Source organism: Peromyscus maniculatus, chromosome 4 (genome assembly GCF_049852395.1).
Source record: "Peromyscus maniculatus bairdii isolate BWxNUB_F1_BW_parent chromosome 4, HU_Pman_BW_mat_3.1, whole genome shotgun sequence".
NCBI classification, from domain to species: domain Eukaryota; kingdom Metazoa; phylum Chordata; class Mammalia; order Rodentia; family Cricetidae; genus Peromyscus; species Peromyscus maniculatus.
Window position 1 is genome coordinate 15,306,584 of NC_134855.1, and position 20,170 is coordinate 15,326,753.

The following is a 20,170-nucleotide window of genomic DNA, read 5'->3' on the forward strand; positions in this document are numbered from 1 at the left end:
GGGACCTCCAGTCCTGGGAAGGCAGTCGTGCCCCACTCTGCTCTACCTCCCCGCCTGCTAGGAGTCCGGGGGCGCCTGCAACGGAGTATTTCGCCCCCGCTGGCAGCTCTCCATCCTCGCCCACTGCGGACATGTTACCATGAGAACCCTCCAGAGGCAGGCAGACGTGTAGCACTGTTAGTGACGTTGGGGGCGGGGCGTATTGCTGTGCCTCCTTGGGGGCCAAGGCTGAGTGCGCTTTCCTAGGCCTGGGAGGCAGGGTTTCCCTTACTTTTCTGCTATGAGGCTGTACACACAATACAGATTGGTAGCTGAGCAGGTGCTCTGGGGCATGCAGCTTGGCCTTTTGGACCCCCGATATGGAGAAAGGGTCTATAATAAATTAGCCCAGGACTACACAATGAGCCGCAGCAACAGGATCTTGCCAGGCCTAGCGCCTAACGAGGCAGGTCTTACTCTCAGGTCTGACATCTGTAGCCCATCATCTACCAAGTTAGAATGCTGGAAGGCCCAGTGCCTCTGGCAAGGGGCAGGCAGGGCTAGAATGGGGAGTGGACCACATGAAAACCTTTCCCAAAGGAAGCAGGCGGTGGCAGCCCAGGCTATTCTGGACACTGGCAGTTGCAGCTGCACTCCAGGCTGAGCAAGCCATCTGGCTCCCAGGTACCTGCTGAGATTTTGGCGGCTTCAGAGCCAAAGAGGACAGTTCCTGGGGAAAGGCCAATGGGGCAGGGAATGCTCATCTGCTTCCACCTGGGTCCAACCACAGGCGTGCATTCTGGAAACTCCCCAAACCCAGATTCTCTGCCACCAAGCCAAGAGTTTGGGTTCCTTGCAAGGCCCTGCCTGGAATCCTGCTGGCAGGCTTTTCTTGGTGCAAGGAACCCCTGTTCAGACCCAAAGACTTGTACTTTGGGTCTGCTATTCGTGACCCTTCACTCTACACGGCCCAAATGAGAGCTAGGGCGACCAATAGTATCTGGACCCCCTCTATACACCTCCCTTCCAGCGCGGCCCCTTTAAGTGCCACCCTACTAATCGCCGCTGGGGGCAGCACTGAGCAGCCAGGCCAGGATCAGAGCTGCTGCCTCCAACCTTCTGCCGGTACCGGCTATATAGCGGGGCCAGGTACACATCGGAACCGACTTGGGTTATGCATTCTACCTGGGCTCAGCTCGTGGAGAAATAACCAGGTAAGAGGCCAAGCCAAACTGTCCAACATGTGGAGCTGTTGGCACGGGAGGGGGCTGCACGGGAGGATGAGTCCCCGCCCCCAAGCAACGCAGACTAGGTCCTAGTGATGGCTGCTCCGGGACAGGCCAGAGAAGGGTTGCTATGTGGGAAGGGGCTTCAAAATACCTAGGATACAAAAGCAAGCCCTACCCCCAGCCCACAGGGAGCGGGTGTCACAGCGCCCAGCTCCTGACAGCTGCAGCCAGCAAAGCGTGCTGTCACCTTCCTGGGGCGGAGCCTCAGACCCTGTCATCTAGCCCAAACTCTGACCTGGCATTGAGTTTAGAATGAAAGGGGTCTGAACAGGGTCGGCATGAGCCTGGGTTTGGAACAAGCCTTGGCACTTAGCAGCCCTGCTTCCAAAATGCAGCCCCTCTAACAGCCCCTCATACACCCGGGACTAGAGATTGACCCCGAAAGGCCCATCCACCTACAAGTCCTGCCAGGCCCCAACACACTCAGCTTACTCTGGAGCAAATGTCTTGGGAGTAGGTGCCTTATGGGGGAAGGGAGTGTCATCACCTTCCGAAACCCTCTTTCTCCAGCCAGCTCAAGGCCCTGGGGACCACAGACACTGGTGGCCCACATCTGAACATTAGCCTAGATCCTTTCCAGTCCATAGCGCCGGGGATGAACAACCACACGTTTCCATGGAGCTTTCCAAAGCCAGAGTGGGGAAGACTCTGTCCTGGGGGGTGGGGGGCTTTTCCACTCTTTCCTCTGCTTTCCCACCCTCTCCTCTGCCTCCTCCTAGCTGGCAGCCTCCTGCCTTGGTACACTAGTGCTAGTTTGCAGCTCAGGGAAATGACACTGTGAGCTCGTGGCTCACATGGCCCCCACGTGGTTCTGCAGCCTGGCTTCAGGAACGCCAAGCACACACTGGGGGTGGGGGTGGGGGGTCACTGCAATTACGCAAAACAGGAGGGGCTTGCCCTGCAGCCTTCTCTGCCCTAACAAGCTCGGTGGGTTTCATCCAAGGAACTGGGGTCAGAGATTTATTCAAAACGAAAAGGGATCTGAGACCCAAGAAAATTCTTTGGGGTCATTTTTCTGCCTAGGACCCCATCAAACTGAGGGGACATCGGCTTGGGTAAAAAGGACTGTCCCCAGTGCAAAGGCACTTGGAATGCTAGGAGGGGAGTTCTCAGCCCAGCCTAGTCAGCAGGCAGAGACCACTGTCTCATCGGGGACTTAGCACTATCAGAGGGGTAGCTGGGCAGTGCTGGTGGGAGGGGGCTATAGTCTCACCTGTAAGGAAATCTTAAAGCCCATCATTCCAACTGTAGGCACCAGAGGGCAGTAGTCCTGCCACACATTCCCCGGTTGATCTACCCACGTCTGGCCAGCAGACCCCTAGCATAGGGAGAGACTCAGGAGTTCCCGCATCGGGGACAAAGGTGGGTTCACTGTAAACTAAATTCTCCCGGCATATCTGCCCCAACAGGCTGCATGGACCGTGAGGTTTCTCCTGCAGGTACTTCTAACATAGATATGGATCCAGCACCAGAAGCCCTGACCAAGACCTGCAGCCAGGGCTGCTCCATCCCCTATGCCCCAGGTAAGCCGGACCAGTACGTGGGGTGGGGTGGAGGTAAAGGGCTTGGGGTGCAGAGGAGGCTGCCCTGACCGGTATCTCCTCCCAGGGCAAAATCCCCGAAAGGCCGAGTGACTGGAGCTGCCAGCCTGGGGACGTCTTTTAAGATGACCCGCACGGACCCGCCGGACTTGCTGGTGTCGACCGTGTACCAGGACATCAAGGTAGTGGCCCCAGGGCTCACGTCCAAACGCCAGCCATGTGAGCGATCCGTGACCCGGCCAGCTGCGCCCGCGCCTTTCAACAAGCGCCACTGCCGTAGTTTCGACTTCTTAGAGGCACTGGACGAGCCCACCATGGAGACGCACCCAGAACCGCCACCTCCCGAACCCGCCCCACCGCGTGCCCGGCCCCGAGACAGCGAGTCTCGGCGCCGCACCCGTTCCAAGAGCGCACCCCGTGCGCCCCATGGCCTGGCGCCCGCTCCAGCTTCACCGCCGGTACTGCAGCGCAGGGGCCGGGAAGCCCAGCGCTCGGTGAGGTTGGAGGGGTCCCCGCACCGGGAGCCCTCGTACCCTGCGCTGCGGGCTCTCGCCAATGAGCTGCACCCCATTAAGCTCCAGCCACAACGGGGCGGCCCCGGACGCATCGCACCTCTGTGCGCCACCCCAGGCCGCTGTGCGCCGCCGTCCGAACCACCCACAGGACCTGTCCCCCACGTCCGCTGCCGTTTGGACATCAAGCCGGACGAGGCAGTGCTGCAGCACGCCGCCCGAAGCTCGCGACCTTACGCGCCCAGCGAGGGGACGCCCTGGGCTCGCACTGCTCCACAATTCCATGGTCTCACAGTTCCAGGGCCCCGCCATGTGGCCCTGTCACGCACTCCCACCCCTAGTGACTTATACTGTACCGACCCCAGAGCAGTGTACTGCGATGGGCCGCTGCCTGGGCCCCGTGACTACCTGGAGCACCGCAGTCAAGCCTTCACAACGCCCCCAGGTCCCACCCAATTTTTCTACACCGAGGAACCTGAGGGCTACGCAGGCAGTTTTACCGCAAGCCCGGGCCTTCCCTTTGATGGCTACTGCTCCAGGCCCTACGTGACCGAAGAACCCCCCAGACCCAGTCCAAGGCGTGTGGGCGGCTACTATGCTGGGGAAGTACGCACGTTCCCGATCCAGGAGCCCCCCTCCCGCTCCTACTACGGGGAGACACCTCGAGCCTACGGCCTGCCTTTCGTCCCCCGGTATGTCCCAGAAGAGCCCCGGGCACACCCCAGTGCCCGCACCTTCTACACAGAGGACTATGGGAGGTTCCGGGAACGCGACGCAATGGCTCGGACTTACCCGCATCCGCGCAGCAGCTCAGCCTGGGCTGATTGGGGTCCGAGGCCTTACCGCACCCTTCAGGTGGTACCTCCTCCCGCCCCTGGACCACTGTTGGCCTCGTGGCATGGTGGCACCGGCACAAGCCCGCCTCGCCTGGTGACAGATAGCCGCCACTACTCTCGATCCTGGGACAACATCCTGGCTCCCGGTCCTCGCCGTGAAGACCCTTTAGGACGCGGCCGCAGCTATGAGAACCTGCTGGGACGCGAGGTTCGGGATACACGGGGTTCATCCCCAGAAGGCCGGCGCCCACCAGTCGTCGTGAACCTGTCCACCTCACCCAGACGCTATGCAGCACTGTCGCTGTCCGAGACGTCACTCACAGAGAAGGGCCGTGGTGGAGAAAGCCTGGGCCGCAACTGGTACATCACGCCGGAGATCACCATCACCGACAACGACCTGCGCTCAGTCGAGCGCCCGACTGCTAGGGGCTGGGAACTGCCTGGAGGCCGACCGCGGCAGCCGGCACCCACGGTCCCCGAGGGACCTGCCTCCAGCCGCCAGCGCAGCCTCGAGCAGCTGGACGAGCTCATCACCGACCTGGTCATCGACTCACGGCCACCGGGCCAGGCCCCGGAGCCTGCCGCCGCCGAAGGTTTAGGCCGCCAACTGCGCCGCCTGCTGGACTCACGGCCTGTGGGCCCTGGAGGAGCAAAGGCGCTGGCGCCGTCGCGCTCGCCCCCAGCCTCGGCTGGCAGCAACGAGGAGCCCACCGGCTCGGGGGAGGCAGCCGACGCTTCCCCGGAGCCCAGCGCAGACGAGGACGACTTGATGACCTGCTCCAACGCGCGCTGTCGGCGGACGGAGACCATGTTCAATGCCTGCCTCTACTTCAAGTCATGCCACAGCTGCTATACCTACTACTGCTCGCGTCTGTGCCGCCGGGAGGACTGGGATGCGCACAAAGCGCGTTGCGTGTATGGCCGCGTGGGCAGCGTGTGCCGCCACGTGCTGCAGTTCTGCCGTGACAGCAGCCCAGTGCATCGCGCCTTCTCGCGCATAGCGCGTGTCGGATTCCTGTCCCGCGGCCGTGGCGTGCTGTTCTTGGGCTTCCCAAGCCCGGGCTCTGCCGACAACTTCCTACGCTTCGGCCTGGAAGGGCTACTGCTGTCGCCCACCTACCTATCACTGCGTGAGCTGGCTACCCATGCGGCGCCCCTGGGGAGCTATGCACGAGAGCTGGCGGCGGCCGGGAGACTCTATGAGCCCGCGGAGTGCTTCCTGCTTAGTGTGTCGGTGGCCGTAGGCCCCGGCGCTGCACCTTCCGGAACCGCTGCCCGGCCAGCACCCCGCAGCCCTGGGCCCACCGTGCGCAAGTTCGCCAAGGTGGCCCTGGCCGCCGGCAGCCCGACGCGGCCTCCTCCTGCGCGTGGTGGAGAGCCAGACATGGAAACGCTGATCCTAACGCCACCTCCAGGCACTGCGGGCCTGGACCAGGAGGGTGAGGCCGGCCGGCGCGCGCGTGAAGTGGCCTTCATCCACATCCAGCGTGAACTGCGACTGCGCGGCGTCTTCCTCCGCCATGAGTTCCCACGGGTCTACGAGCAGCTCTGCGAGTTCGTAGAGGCTAACCGGCGCTTCACGCCCACCACCATCTATCCCACGGATCGGCGCACCGGCCGCCCCTTCATGTGCATGATCATGGCTGCTTCCGAGCCACGAGCACTCGACTGGGTAGCCAGTGCCAATCTGCTAGACGACATCATGTGAGCTAGACGACATCATGGGATGTTAGGCCCAGGTCCTGACCAGAGCCCTGCCTGCTCTACTCAGGCCCTGCCTGATCCATCAAGACCGCCCCCAGAATCTGTCCCCCGGAGCCTCCCTCAGTCTTCTACAAAGTCTCTGCCCTGAGAGCTCCACCCACTCCAAACCTCTAGCTTCGCCTAGGAGCCCACCCCCGCCCCACCCCCGCCGTCCTGTTTCCCATCAACGGCTTCTTCTCCTTCCTATTCTCAGCCAGACCACCCAGATCCCACATCCTGGGCTCTCCCCGAGTCAGCCAGGGAGAGGGGGCTCCCCAAGAGCCCGGTCCTCGCCCTCGGTGCTCCCCGCTGGGAGGTGGGGTGGGCCTGAGGACCGCTGGGCTCTGCCTTCTAGTGGAAGGTTCCTACTACATACATCCCATGGGGACAAACTTGATACACATTGTGGGTGCTTGCTACAGCTCCCGAGCCCTAGATTCATCCCCTTTCCTCCTAGTCCAGAAGTTCATGTTGACCAAAGCCTAATGTCCTTACTGTAAGCACTCCCCTAACCCTTCTCCTGTGTCGGGGGGGGGGGGGGGGGTCAGGCTCAGAGGCCTAGTCCTTGTGCATCCGTACGCTGTTGAGGCAATGGGCAGGGCGGGCACCACACACTAACAGTGCTGCCTATCCTGATCTTCTCTCACCTCTGGTCACCTTGGTCTGGGCCCTTGCAGAACCAGTTGGAATACTGGGGGGGGGGGGGTGTCTTCAGGCCAAGGCCTAGGCACAAGCCACCCAGCCAGAGGGGAACCTGAGCAGGGGAAGCAGAGTGTGGGTAGTGGGCAGGCCAGAGTCAAAACTCTGACCGGGCAAGGGTTTGAATTCGCTCACACCTACTCAACAAGATGGCCCTAAAAATCCACCTTCCAAAGAAGATGGAAGCTCAGGCCTTCATCTCCCAGGGAGGTGGGAAGCGTGTGCTAATGCATTAGCAGGGGACCCTACAGAGAGCAACAGCTACCTGCTGACTGACTCGGGATGAATAAGGAACAGGGGCTGGCCCTAATTAGGAACTGGTTGGGGTGCAGAGTAGTGAGCACCAGGTGTGGGCGCCGTTAGGGAGCCGGTACTGAGGCCTACCCTGAGTCCAACCCTATGCACAAACGTGCCGCATACACGCCCTGGCTGAGCTCCAAGCTGAGAGTGGAAGCCAAAGCCTGAGGCCTAGGCAGCCCTGGGCCCCTTGCTGGACCCGTGCAGGCCTAACTGCACTCGGGTCCGCGCCCAGGGCTCCGTGGAGGGTGTGACCCAGAGAGGCTTGAGACCAGAGGCTGGACAAGTGCTCTCTAGGAGCCCGCAGCCCCTTCGGAGGCAGGGGAGGTCAAGTGCGAGAGCCTGGGACAACTCCCTGCAGCGCGCGCGGCGCGCATGCGTCACTCCCCTCCCTGCTGTGTGCCCCGATTGCCGCTCTTGCAACACTTGCTGCCGCTCAGCCTGCCGCCCTCCCCAGGGGCTCCACTTTCCTTCCTGCGGCAGGCTGGCCACAATGCCCCCGGCCAGAACTCGCCCATTTCTAAAGGGCGAGTGCTTTCGAACCAAGTAAAATAGAACTTGAATGTAGCTGCTGCGAACTCTGTGGTGATGGTGGTGGGGAGCGTTGGGTAGAGGCTTTGGGTGTAGGAGCTTAGCAGCAGGAGACCTTGGACGAGAGGGTATTGTGGAAGGGGAGGCCCGAGGGTGGAAAGGGGTCAGGTAGGGGAGTCTTTGAACTTGGAGCGGGGGGGGGGGGGGGAGAGATCTTCGGGCTTATGGGTGTTGGGGAAGACTTCGGATTTAATGGTTTATGCTAGGGGATTGAAGCCCTAGGACCCAGGAGTGGAGCCGGGGTGCGTCACTGCATCCTCTTTCGCTGCCCCACCTCCAGCAGCTTGATTTGCAGCCTCACGGGTTTCCCTACATTGCAGCTCCTTTAACTGGTACTCAGGATCTCAAAGCTGCAAAGAACTGGATTGCAATTGGCTAGTCAGTGCCTCGGGTCGGAAGTACAACTGGTTGAGGCTCTGGGCCTCGGGAAACATCCCCTCACGCGATTGGCCAGGGCTGCCGAAGGGCCCGCCTCCCCCACGCTAGGCCTCGGTCGGGTTGGGAAAGGGGTTCTGGGGTCCTGAGGCCGAGCGCTTTGGGGAATATGGCGGCCGACCTCGCTCAGATTCCTGATGTGGACATTGACTCGGACGGCGTCTTCAAGTACGTGCTGATTCGAGTCCACTTAGGACCGCCCTCCGGGGATCCGACGAAGGAGTGCAAGGAAATCGTGCGCGGCTACAAATGGGCAGAGTACCACGGTGAGGGCGGGGCCTCTGCGTCTGAGGGGTGGGACGAAGGTTGGGGGCGGGGCGTGAACCTAGCAGTTGCTAGTGGCAGGGCAGTGAATGCTAATGTCCTGTGCCTTGTCCTAACACGTAGCCAGGCTGACCTAGAAAAGTCGGGGTTCTGGGCAGAAGGAGTGCGAGACAGAACCCTTGGTAATTCCCTCTCCCACTTCGAAAGTATCTTCTTCCGTTCATCCTTGTGCTTGCGGGGGGAGGGGCTCATCTCCATTGGGGAAAAGACCACCGAGACCTGGAGCTTCAGACCCCCCATATCTAGCACTAGAGTCCATTATGGGGCCAACAAGGGCGACTAGAGCACATTCTGAGGCCACTCTCCCCACCTCAGCGGATATCTATGACAAAGTGTCAGGCGAACTGCAGAAGAATGGCTATGACTGTGAGTGCCTAGGCGGCGGACGCATCTCCCATCAGAGCCAAGACAGGAAGATACACGTGTATGGCTACTCTATGGTGAGCTCCAGTCCCCAGCCCAGACTGCAAAACTCATCCTTGTGAGCCTGACCCCCTGTCCTGCCCCTCAGGCCACCTCTGAGACTCTCAAAGTCGAAGTACAGAACCCTTAAGGGCTGTGGCTTTCCATTTCCCCTGTGACACCAGGGTGGTTGGAAGCCACCTGCCTTGGGCTGCGCTCCCTCCTTGTCCTAGATCCTTATGGGTCTGTGTCCTGGCTCTTTGGAGGGCCCTTGGGGCTGTCATTGCTGGGGTCAAATCACAGCCCTGACCATCTCCATCTCTTTTTATGAAGACCACGCTGGAGCTTCAGGCATCACCTATCCACCCCTTCAGTCCCCTTTCTGTCCCCAGCATGGTTAGGATGGTAGGGTTTGGTTACTTTTCCCATGCCTGCTATTGCTGTGGCTGCTGGGTGGACTCGCAAAGCAAAAGGCCAGGCAGACTAGTAGTCATCTTCTCTCTAGGGTTATGGTCGTGCCCAGCACTCTGTTTCAACTGAGAAGATCAAAGCCAAGTATCCTGATTATGAGGTCACCTGGGCTGATGATGGCTACTGAGGCTCTTCCCCCAGCAACTAAATCAGGACTCTGTTCTTCCTGTGTTGTCTCCGAGGGGCTGTCCCAGTGCTTTCCTTTCGGACCTTGGGCAACATGCCACCTGCCAAGCCTTAGAAGCCAGACCAATCTGTCCATAGGAATTAAAAGCATTGATTTGCCTGCTAGTCCCTGACTTGTGTCTTGGCTTCTCTCCCTTTGGGTTGCCACAGGATAGACCTACTCAGTTCCAGGAGGCCCTGGGGACTACTGGTGCATACTCAGCCCTTTGGGTTCAGATAAGGGGCCCCTGAGTTGCTGCCATTTATGGCCTGATTGCTCCTCCATGGAACTGCTATCTCCAAGGACATCTGGGAGGAGGCCCCATGAGGCCTTGCACAAGAAGTCAGTTCCTGCCAACCAAAGCCTGGGGTGCCCACAAGTGCCCCCTTCCTGTAGTTCATCTAAGAATCCCAGCAGGAAAGGGTCCTGGCAGTCACTGTCCTGGCTAGCTGACAGGCTGCATTGTTCATCTGTTCTCCATCCAGCCAGCAGGGAAGGTTCAGGATGTTACCCACAACCCCCAGGACCCTGCAGCTGAGGCTAACTGTCTGTGTTGCATTCACTGAGGATTTCTGACTTCGTATGTGTCTTAGTCCCTGGACCATTCACAGCTCCTGAGCCTGAGTCCCTGTACCAGCTCCACCTCCACAGGACAGGGTTAAGGACAAGCTGTTAACCCCTGCTCTAAGAAGTCCCATGCACAGTGTGCAATTATAGTCGGTACCAGGGAAAGCCAGGGCTGGGGCATCCCTTACCATCCATGGGCCAGCCTTTGTCAGCTCATGGCGTTCCTGTAGACTGCAAGTTGACACTACTGAGATACCCTTGTATAATAGGCCAGCAGACAGGCCCAGGTGAGACAAGCCCCAGGGTCACACGAAGATAAGTCCTAGACAGAGCCTAGCTCCTTATGACAAGCTCTTCAAAGCACTCGGGAGGCAGAGGCAGGTGGATCTCTGTGAGTTCAAGGCCAGCCTGGGCTACAGAGCGAGATCCAGGACAGGCTCCAAAGCTACAGAGAAACCTTGTCTCAAAACCACACACACACACAAAAAAAGATTTTCCTATCACTGACCACCCAGCACATGGCTTCTCAGGACAGTTTTTAAAGATGTATAAGAGGCTAAAGACGGAGCTCAGCTGGCTGGAGCGCTTGCCTAGTATACATGAAATTCCCATGTTCAGTTTGGAGTCCGCATAAACTATGTGGTAAGGACACCTATAATCCCAGCACTTGAGAGGCGGAGGCAAGAGGATCAGAAGTTATCCTCAGCTACATAGCAAGTTCAGGCCAGCCTGGGCCACGTGAGACACCCCCCCCCCACACACACACACCCCAGAATAGTTGGCAGGGTGGCACAGCTTGAGTTACAGGTGCTGTGGAAGAGAGGACACCACATCCTGACATAGGACTTGTCCTGGTCCACAGAGGCAAGCTGTTGATCCTGGACTTGTCCTGATCTGATCCCCTAAGCAGAGAGGAGGAAGCTTGTGAACATGTACTGGATGGCCATGTACAGCCACTGAGTAGACTGTCCTGACATCCTTGGCCTGCACCAGGGTGGGGCTCTAGGCCCCCTTAGAGAATCTGAGAGCCTTGCAATTGGGGTCCCAAGCCTTCCACATTCCAATAGAAACTTCCAGTGGGGTGGGCAGGGCAGGGCAGGGCTGGATGGATGCACAGGATGGCCAAGACCTGACCTTTGGTCAGAAAGAGCCAAGCAGGGGCCCCCTTCCAGAGATACTTTTACAGCTGGATGCTTGGCCTGTCATCATTGCGTGGGACCCAGCCAAGGGGCTGCAGGTATAAAGGAGCTGAGCCCTTTCCAGTGAGAGCTAAGTCAGCCGGTGAGGCCACTGTGGACTGATAACTGCGTAGTCTCCTCTAGGCTACACAGCCTTCCTAGCCCTGGGACATCCCAATCTGGCCATGTACCTGCATAGCAACCTCCTTTCAGCCTTGGTCCTGTTTATAGGTGAGTAAACTCCTGCCTGGATGCCAGTTGGTGTCACGGCAGATACAGGAACTTGTCAGAGCAGGTTGTCTACAATGGGGACATCCAGGACAAGCCAACAGGGCCAGGGATTGCCCACCTACATCTTATCTCCCTGTCCTAGAGGAGAGGCCACGGGACATCATAGGTGACCATCTACCCAGCTCCCTGAACCTTTGCCTGCCACCTTCCCTGTTGGAACATGTGGAAGTTCCTTGGCTGTCCTCAATGTGTCTTCTTATTCGGGGCGGGTGGAGGGGGGTGGGGGAGAGCGGACACTACTGGAAACTTCCAATTCCTAGTCATGTGGGCTCCTGTGCCTTCCCTATGGGGTGTTTTTTATCAAAAGCCCTTTCCCCTCCTTGGCGTGCAGGGGCTCTGTGGGGCTAGGAAGGTGGTGGGAAGGCATTTTGTTTACTCTTGATGTAGAGCCACAGTGGCAGTTCTTGGTAGATGTCATGTTCCTCTCTATATGATCTCATAGGGCTGAGCCCTGAAGTCAAGTCGGCTAGTACCTTGGCCTGCTTAGGTCTGGGGTTTCTCTGGACATAGAATTTATACTGTTCAAAACAGCCAGTCAGAGCTGGCAGGATGGCTCAGGAGGTCCAGGCATTGGCTGTCAAGCCTGGTGGCACTTGTTCGGTCCCTGGGTCCCACACGGTGGAAGGAAATAAATGGCTCCCACCTCAGTTGTCCTATGACCTCCACCTCTTGCACAGCACATATATGGACCCAGACCCATACAGCTCTATGTTTTAAAAATAAAAACAGCCAGTCACGCCTTGCCCTCCGCTCACTTGGCTGTTACTCTGCCAGCTGCACAATCCCTAGGCAAGACCTGGGTGCCCAGCCACTGCAGAAGCCCCATTGAAGCTGTGTGCAACTTTGTGTGTGACTGTGGAGACTGTTCAGATGAAGCCCAGTGTGGTGAGCTGGTCGGGGGGGGGGGGGGGGGGAGTGGCGGTGTAGAGACAGACCCCTGACCACTCACTCTCGTAGGTTTCCACGGTGCTTCAACTACCCCGAGCATGAGCATCCCTTTCACCTGCAGCTTTGAGCAGGACCCCTGTGGCTGGCAGGACATCAGCACCTCAGGCTATAGCTGGCTTCGAGACCGGGCAGGGGCAGTGCTGGACGGTCCTGGGCCTCGTTCTGACCATACACATGGCACCGACTTGGGTAAGGCCTAAGGAATCCGTGTACATGCACCATTACTACTCCACCACCCTTCTGCCTTGGTTTCCTGGCTGGCCTCCTAACCTCTCACCCTTGGCCAGGCTGGTACATGGCTGTGGGAACCCACAATGGGAAGGAGGCATCCACTGCGACTCTGCGTTCCCCTGTCATGCGTGAGGCAGCTCCTACCTGTGAACTGAGGCTCTGGTACCACACAGCCTCTAGAGGTATGCGCTGTGGACCCCTGAGGTTCAAGGCCAAGTGGGAAGAGGCTGGGCGAGGAAAGGTATGGCTATAGAAACAGGCGGATACTCCGAACTGTGGGCCAGGGTACAGCTGGTAGGCTAGAGGGAAGCATCAAGGGGCTGGCCACTCAAGACCACTCAAAACACTACAGATGTTGCTGAGCTGCGGCTGGAGCTGACCCATGGTGTAGAGACACTGACCCTGTGGCAGAGCTCAGGACCCTGGGGTCCTGGCTGGCAGGAGCTGGCAGTGAACACTGGCCGTGTCCAGGGTGACTTCAAAGTGAGCCGTGTGGTCTTCCAGGCTGGGCACAATGGGGAAGGTCTGGGTACCGACCTAGATCCTAAGGATCCGTCCTCTCTCCAGGTGACATTTTCTGCCACCCGAAATGCCACACACAGGGGTGCTGTGGCCTTGGATGATGTGGAGTTCCGGGACTGTGGGCTACCCAGTAAGGCTGCATACACATCACCCTGTCCAAAGCTGGGAGACCCTCACTGCCCACCCCCATGAGTCTTCAGCCTCCCCAGGACACCTCCATCCCAAATCCTGGGGCCATAGTGGATGTTAACTCTTTTCCACCCCAGGACCTCAGGCCAGCTGCCCCCTGGGGCAGCACCACTGTCAGAACAAGGCTTGTGTGGAGCCCCACCAGCTGTGTGACGGGGAGGACAACTGTGGAGACCGATCTGATGAAGACCCGCTCATCTGCAGTGAGGCTGGGGCCATCTAGGCCGGGCAGGGCGAGGGACTGAGAATAAGACTGGGAGGCTAGGCCGTGACCGCTGGGCCCTCCAAAGAACACTGGGGCTAGTCCAGGAAAGTGGACACTGGCACAGCCACTCTGGGTGGGACAGCCATTGTTTCCCTGGAACCAGGGCCATCTGACTACAGAAAGCCCTGCTCAGTGTCCCCAATAACCCCTCACCCCGCTCCTTAGGCCACCACATGGCCACTGACTTTGAGACAGGCCTGGGACTGTGGAACCAGTTGGAGGGCTGGACCCGGAACCACAGTGCTGGCAGCATGGTGAGCCCTGCCTGGCCCCACCGAGATCACAGCCGGAATAGTGCATATGGTGAGGTCTCCAAGGGACCATGGCCATGGCCTTTTCCACCCATCTGTCTCCCAATAACCCTGGCCCATATTTGCCCTCTCTCAAAGGCTTTTTCCTGGTCTCGATGGCCAAGCCTGGCACCACTGCTGTCCTCTTCAGCCCTGAGTTCCAAGCCTCAGTCCCCTACAACTGTTCGGTGAGATGGATGTGTGAGAAAATAAAGACACACACACAGGGTTGCCCATCCTGCTTCTCTGATGCCAGAGGCCCCTGACAACCTGTGATTTCTTCTGTTTCAGCTCACCTTCTATTACTACCTGCATGGGTCTGAGGCCAGCTGCTTCCAGCTGTTCCTGCAGGTACAGGGGCTCAACACCCCCCCGGATCCTGTCCTGCTGCGGAGCCACCATGGGGAGCTGGGGACAGCCTGGGTCAGAGACCGTGTTGACATTCAAAGTGCCCAGCCATTCAGGGTGAGGCCAGCCAGGCTGTGACTGGGATCCAGGGAACCCTGCCTAGAGCATGCGCAGGAGAACATGGGGCGTCTTGCAGTCACTCTTGAGGGCTGCTCAGTGGGAGAGGTGGAGAGTATCTGGCAATTTATGAAGTACAACAGTGAATAAACCGGGGGTATCAGAAAGAAGACAGGACAGAATAATGCTTGGCCCTCCCTGTCCTCAGATCCTTCTCGCTGGGGAGACTGGTCCAGGAGGCATCGTGGGCCTGGACGACCTCATCATGTCCAATTACTGCAAACTTGTTCCAGGTGATCTGCCTAAGGCCCTCCCCTGGCCTGCCCAGGAAAAGCAAGGTCTTCACCCACTCTGACCTGGCTTCAATTCTGCTCCAGATGTGTCCACAGTGCAATCGTGTTCTGGATCTGAGGCATTAGCCCTCTGTCCCCAGACGTCCATGGAGCTGCCTCTGGAAGCCTGTGAGCCCGGACATCTCTCCTGTGGAGAACTGTGTGTCCCCCCAGAGCAGTTCTGCGACTTCCAGCAGCAGTGTGCAGAGGGCGAGGATGAGCACAAGTGTGGTGAGGCCTGTCAGAGCCTGGCTTCCACATGTGCAGGGGGCCCGGGCAGGCCAGAGAACTGGGCTTTGCAGCCTTCTGGAGCAGGCTGTTGTTGTCGCAGGCACCACAGACTTTGAGTCCGCCTCTGCTGGGGGCTGGGAGGACACGAGTATAGGAAGGCTGCAGTGGCAACGGGTTGCAGCCCAGAACAGGAAGCTTGCCAGGGACGCTGACCGGGATGTTCCTGGTGAGGCCACTTCCCCACAGGAGCTCCTCAGAGTCTAAATTAGGGCTCCCAGAGCAGTGAGGGGGTACCTTGCTCTTCCCATAGGGCACTTCCTGTCTCTACAGAAGGCCTGGGGGCAGCTAAGATCTGAGGCCCGGGCTCGCACACCTGCCCTGGGCCCCTCAGGCCCTCGCTGTGAACTCCACATGACTTACCGTTTTCACAGTCATCCCCAAGGTACTACATGCCTCCTGGCCCCAGGCCCAGCCCCCAGGACCCCCCCTGTGTGGTGGACAGGGTCTGAGGATGACCCACCCATATAAACTCCCTTGGCCAGGCTTCTTGGCACTGGTTGTGGTGGAGAATGGCTTCCGGGAGCTGGTGTGGCAGGCCCCAAGCAGCAGCAGCAGCAAGGGCTGGACCGTGGAGAAGGTTCTTCTTGGGGCACGGCACCGGCCATTCCAGGTGAGGATGGCAGTCCAGGATGGGGACTCGGTATGAGCCTGCCCTTAACTGACAGTCTTTTCCCTCCATCTGCTTAAAGCTGGAGTTTGTGGGTCTGGTGGACTTGGATGGCCCTGGCCAGCAGTGGGCTGAGGTGGACAATGTGACCATGAGAGACTGCAACCCCACAGTGACCACTGAGAGCGACCGAGGTCTCTCCTGCCCACCTCCCATCCCCACCCAGGGACCGATACCCAGTCTACCTCTAATCCTTGTCACAGCTGGGAAGGGGGGAGAGGGTAGTGCTGACCCCCACCCAACTCTACCCCACCCCTAGAGGTCTCCTGTAACTTTGAACGGGACTCATGCAGCTGGCACACAGGCCACCTCACAGATGCCCACTGGCACCGTGTAAAAAGCCATAGTTCCAAGTATGACCACACCACTGGCCAAGGTAGGGGAGTTCCCAGACCCATGCTCTCTGAGGCCTGGGAAGGAAGTACAAACTGGGAGAGCATTTCTGCAGCTCAGCTTTCCGTCCCCTGTAGGCTTTCTCATGTTCCTGGATCCCACGGACCCGCCTGCTCGAGGACAGGGTGCCCTCTTACTCACAAGACCCCAGGTGCCGCTTGTCCCCAAGGAATGTCTCAGCTTCTGGTACCACCTGTATGGGCCCCAGATTGGTGAGAGTCTCAGCTGTTAGAGCCTCTGGATGTGGTTGGTGCCCATTGCAGCTTGAGGCACCAGGAGTTTGGGGTGGGGGGGACCTGTTCCCCCTCCAAACTCCACTCCTCTTCAGGGACACTGCGCCTGGCCATGAGGAAGGATGGGGAGGAAGACACACTACTGTGGTCCAGGTCAGGCACCCATGGCAACCGCTGGCACCAGGCTTGGGTCACTCTTCACCACCAGCTAGAGGCCAGCACCAAGTACCAGGTGAGGGTGAGCTTGGCACTTGGTAGATGGTGTAGGGTTGGCCCCCGCCAATTACCACTCTCCACCCTCAGCTGCTGTTTGAAGGCCTCCGGGATGGGTACCGCGGCACAATGGCCCTGGATGACATGGCTGTACGGCCAGGCCCCTGCTGGGCCCCCAAGAGCTGTTCCTTTGAAGACTCTGACTGCGGCTTCTCTCCGGGGGGCTTGGGGCTGTGGAAGCGCCAGAGTAATGCCTCAGGCCAAGCTCCTTGGGGTCCTTGGACAGACCACACCACAGAAACAGCCCAAGGTACTGGTATGGCTGGGGTGGGGGTACAGAGGGCTGGCCAGGGGAAGGAAAAGTGATGCCAGGCTCCCTTCCTCCAGGGCACTACATGGTGGTGGACACCAGCCCAGATTTACTGCCCAAGGGTCATGTGGCCTCTCTGACTTCAGAGGAGCACCAGCCCCTGACCCAGCCTGCCTGCCTGACCTTCTGGTACCATCTGAGCCTCCGTAACCCAGGTGACGGGCTATAGGAAAGGGAAAGGCCCCTGTCCGTGACTGGGGAGCCCCCAAGGCAGCTAACCGGGCTGGTTCTTGGTGGGTAGGCACCCTGAGGGTACACCTGGAAGCGAGCACAAGGCGCCAGGAGCTCAGCATCAGTGCCCACGGTGGATTCGCCTGGCGTCTGGGCAGTGTGAATGTGCAGGCTGGGCAGGCCTGGAGGGTGAGTGCCTGGGTGGGTGGGAAGAGGAGAGCCTTCTCTCATCCTCAAGGGTTGCCGGGACCAGCCTGCATGACCTGTGGCCCTACACCCTGTAGGTAGTGTTTGAGGCTGTGGCTGCAGGTGTGGAGCATTCCTACATGGCTCTGGACGACCTTCTCCTCCAAGACGGGCCCTGTGCTCAGCCAGGTGAGCAGCCTGCTGTGGCCGGAGTACCATATGTATGCCAAGAACAACTCTGATTTTCGCCCCGCCTGGCCCTGCCCAGGCGTGCTGATCTTAGTGGGGCAGCCCTGCTCACCTGCTAATCCCTTGCAGGGTCCTGTGACTTTGAATCCGGGCTGTGTGGGTGGAGCCACCTTGCTGGGCCCAGCCTAGGTGCGTACAGCTGGGACTGGAGCCGCGGAGCCACCCCATCCCGCTACCCCAAACCCACAGTGGACCACACCCTGGGCACAGAGGCAGGTGCGCACTGGCTTACGTGGGGGGCGGGCTGATACCACCTCACAAAACTGGGCTGTGCTCACCCAGCTTCCCTCTAGTTAGAGACCACCAAGTCAAAAGAGCACGCACATTCCACCCTCTCATTTCCAGGCCACTTTGCTTTCTTTGAAACCAGCGTGCTAGGTCCTGGGGGCCAAAAAGCCTGGCTTCGCAGTGAGCCACTGCCAGCAACTACAGCCTCATGCCTCCACTTCTGGTACTTCATGGGCTTTCCTGAGCATTTCTGTGAGTGGCTGGGCCCTGGGTGTAGGGGAACGGGGCTCAGGTTAGGCACCAGAGTGTCCCCGGGAACCTAAACTGACCTGCCCTGTTCCTGCTCAGATAAGGGTGAGTTGAGAGTGCTCCTGAGCAGTGCTCAAGGCCAACTAGCTGTGTGGGCCCAGGGCGGGCACTTGCGGCACCAGTGGATCCAAGTCCAGATCGAAGTGTCCAACCCTGAGGAGTTCCAGGTGAGGTCCCAGGGGAGCTGTCCTCCCTTCCCTCTCTTCTGTCCCTCCACGTACTCACAGCCTTTCCCTTCCCGGTCAGATTGTTTTTGAAGCCACTCTGGGTGGCCAGCCAGCTCTGGGGCCCATTGCCCTCGATGACGTGGAGTATTTGGCAGGACGGCACTGCCAGCAGCCTCTACCTAGCCAGGGTAAGCACTGGGCTCCGGGACGGCAGACCTGTCCTGAACCTGCCAAGCTTCGGTTGGTGGCTCCGATGGCTACAAGTACTCTGTGGCCACTCAGGAAAGCAGCTGAAGCGAGGCTAGGCTGGGCTCTCCCCACTGTGGTTTACCCCACAGACCCATCCCCACGTGGGGTGGGCTGTACATAAGGGCTGCATCAGCTTTCACTGTCTCCTGGGCAAGAACTATCTTGAAGGAGCTGCCAGGTTAAGCCGGAGACCACAATGGGAGCTGTGTTAGGGAGCCACTGGCTGCCATCCTGCTGGGAGGAAGGGGTGGAGCAGCTCTCAGCATTGTGCTGAGAGATCAACAAGGGCGAACCCTGGAGTCAACAGGGACTGGAGGGGTTGGGCAGCCCAGGCTCATGCCTCCCAGTAGTCCTGAATCAGAACCCTGACACAAGCAAGGACCGGGAGCTGTGTGGAGAACTCAGGCGCCCTCTCTGCCCTCAGGTGAAAGGGCACCCATGTCTGTGCCTATAGCTGTTGGGGGGGCCCTCCTCTTCTTCATGTTCCTGGTGCTCCTGGGCCTTGGGGGTCGGCATTGGCTACAGAAACAGCCCTGCCCCTTCCAGAGGAGTACAGATGCAGCAACCTCTGGTTTTGACAATATCCTCTTCAATGCGGTAGGAACCCCCAGATGTGGGCAAGTGGGAGATTCTGCCTCCATGCTTAATGATGGGAAAGCAAGAAGTGGTGGGCCAGGACTCAGGAAGAGACGCCTTGCCCCATCCATCCACGTCCAGACTGCCTTTCAACAGCCATTGTCCAATATTCCTCCCTCCTTCCTAGGATCAAGTTACCCTCCCGGAATCCATCACCAGCAGCTCATAGACCAGACAAGGCCTGGCCCCTCCGGCCAACTCGCACAGCATTCAGCCCTCCCAGATACCCACGCTTCTACAGCTCTTTCTCCATCTGGTGGCTTTGCCCTCTGGTGTAATCAAGGGTGGAGGGGTCCTTGCACTGTGAATAAACATTCTACACCAGTGAGGGCAACCCAGGCTTCAGGCTGCACTTCGTATTTGCTGTACTTGGCAGAACATATCATAGCTGGAAGGTGGGTGTCCCTCCCGGGGTTCAAGACCTAACCTGAGACAGAATTCAGAGAGTGGGTGTGGAACCCCCTCATTGACTTTAGTGCAGCTCAGAAATTACAGGATCCACCTAAGGACCCACCACCCTACCCAGCAAGGAACGGGCTCAGCTTCTAACTTACTAGGTGGTTTTAGACCCAATGAGGATGGGATCACCCCACAGATACAGGAAAACTGGGGGTGTACGGGCACCTGAAAACTGGTTTGGTGAGGAGAAAGGCTGTAAGTGGTGAGGCTGAGGTCACTGGGTGCCCATCACGCTTCGCAGCAGGACACCCCAGGGAAGCTGCTCTTTAGCCTTTGGACTACAGGACTAGAGATGTGAGAACAGCTCAGGCTGCCACCCTGAATCAGGACGATGTGATGGTGACACATCAGTGGTTTCTGAAGTCCCCATCTTCCACGTAATGCTGTGGCTTCACTGAGGGCCCTGAGGGCTGTCCTCAGGGCAAGGGAGTGGCCATCCACTCCTCAGCAATCAGGTGCTCCCTTCCTAGCCAAGGAAACCTGTCCTCACCATAGATACCATATGTTCCGAGCCAGGCTCCTGCCTGTCCAAAATTCAGCTAGCTCCCTGGGAAAGAGGTGGTGGGACACGGCCAGGTACCACCCTGCATCTTCAGCTACTACAAGGCTGACCGATGCCCACTTCTCTGAGCAGACAGACAGGACTGTCAAATTCCATAGATAATAAGACGATAACGAAGGAAGTGCTTTCGTCCCTCAAACTGTGATCTACGGTGGAGAGAACTGGAGGCTGAGAGTGCTAGGCCCTGCTTCTCTCCAGCAGAACACAGGCTCTCAGAAGACAGC

At 58.9% G+C, this 20,170-nt stretch overlaps 3 protein-coding genes across 9 annotated transcripts; all 3 read left to right on the forward strand.

The window, feature by feature from the left end:
- The first annotated feature begins 1,058 nt into the window (after positions 1 to 1,058).
- Ajm1 (apical junction component 1 homolog) lies at positions 1,059 to 7,463 on the forward strand. Its single transcript, XM_015999489.3, has 3 exons — positions 1,059 to 1,193; positions 2,678 to 2,791; positions 2,877 to 7,463. The coding sequence occupies exon 3, from the start codon at positions 2,935 to 2,937 to the stop codon at positions 5,863 to 5,865; it is 2,931 nt and encodes a 976-aa protein (XP_015854975.1). The 5' UTR covers positions 1,059 to 1,193; positions 2,678 to 2,791; positions 2,877 to 2,934; the 3' UTR covers positions 5,866 to 7,463.
- Positions 7,464 to 7,950: 487 nt separating this feature from the next.
- Phpt1 (phosphohistidine phosphatase 1) lies at positions 7,951 to 9,410 on the forward strand. The gene is made up of 3 exons (XM_006981014.4): positions 7,951 to 8,188; positions 8,562 to 8,686; positions 9,154 to 9,410. Exons 1-3 carry the CDS (start codon positions 8,032 to 8,034, stop codon positions 9,244 to 9,246), a joined length of 375 nt encoding a protein of 124 aa, XP_006981076.1. The 5' UTR covers positions 7,951 to 8,031; the 3' UTR covers positions 9,247 to 9,410.
- A 1,678-nt stretch (positions 9,411 to 11,088) lies between these two features.
- On the forward strand, positions 11,089 to 19,481 carry Mamdc4 (MAM domain containing 4). Of its 7 annotated transcripts, XM_042275135.2 has the most exons (29): positions 11,089 to 11,261; positions 12,096 to 12,206; positions 12,279 to 12,458; positions 12,557 to 12,682; positions 12,853 to 12,983; positions 13,068 to 13,152; positions 13,289 to 13,414; positions 13,642 to 13,779; positions 13,866 to 13,954; positions 14,058 to 14,231; positions 14,440 to 14,524; positions 14,609 to 14,794; positions 14,895 to 15,020; positions 15,105 to 15,236; positions 15,337 to 15,464; positions 15,544 to 15,655; positions 15,781 to 15,897; positions 15,992 to 16,126; positions 16,243 to 16,379; positions 16,451 to 16,670; positions 16,748 to 16,885; positions 16,972 to 17,090; positions 17,186 to 17,276; positions 17,406 to 17,552; positions 17,682 to 17,816; positions 17,913 to 18,040; positions 18,120 to 18,228; positions 18,714 to 18,886; positions 19,053 to 19,259. In XM_042275135.2, exons 1-29 carry the CDS (start codon positions 11,216 to 11,218, stop codon positions 19,092 to 19,094), a joined length of 3,666 nt encoding a protein of 1,221 aa, XP_042131069.1. In that variant the 5' UTR covers positions 11,089 to 11,215; the 3' UTR covers positions 19,095 to 19,259. The 7 variants fall into 7 exon arrangements, 6 of the variants coding, with proteins under 6 accessions (XP_042131069.1, XP_042131066.1, XP_042131068.1 ...); XM_042275132.2 differs by having other exon boundaries at positions 18,714 to 19,481; XM_042275134.2 differs by having other exon boundaries at positions 12,853 to 13,152.
- The last annotated feature ends 689 nt before the right edge of the window (positions 19,482 to 20,170 follow it).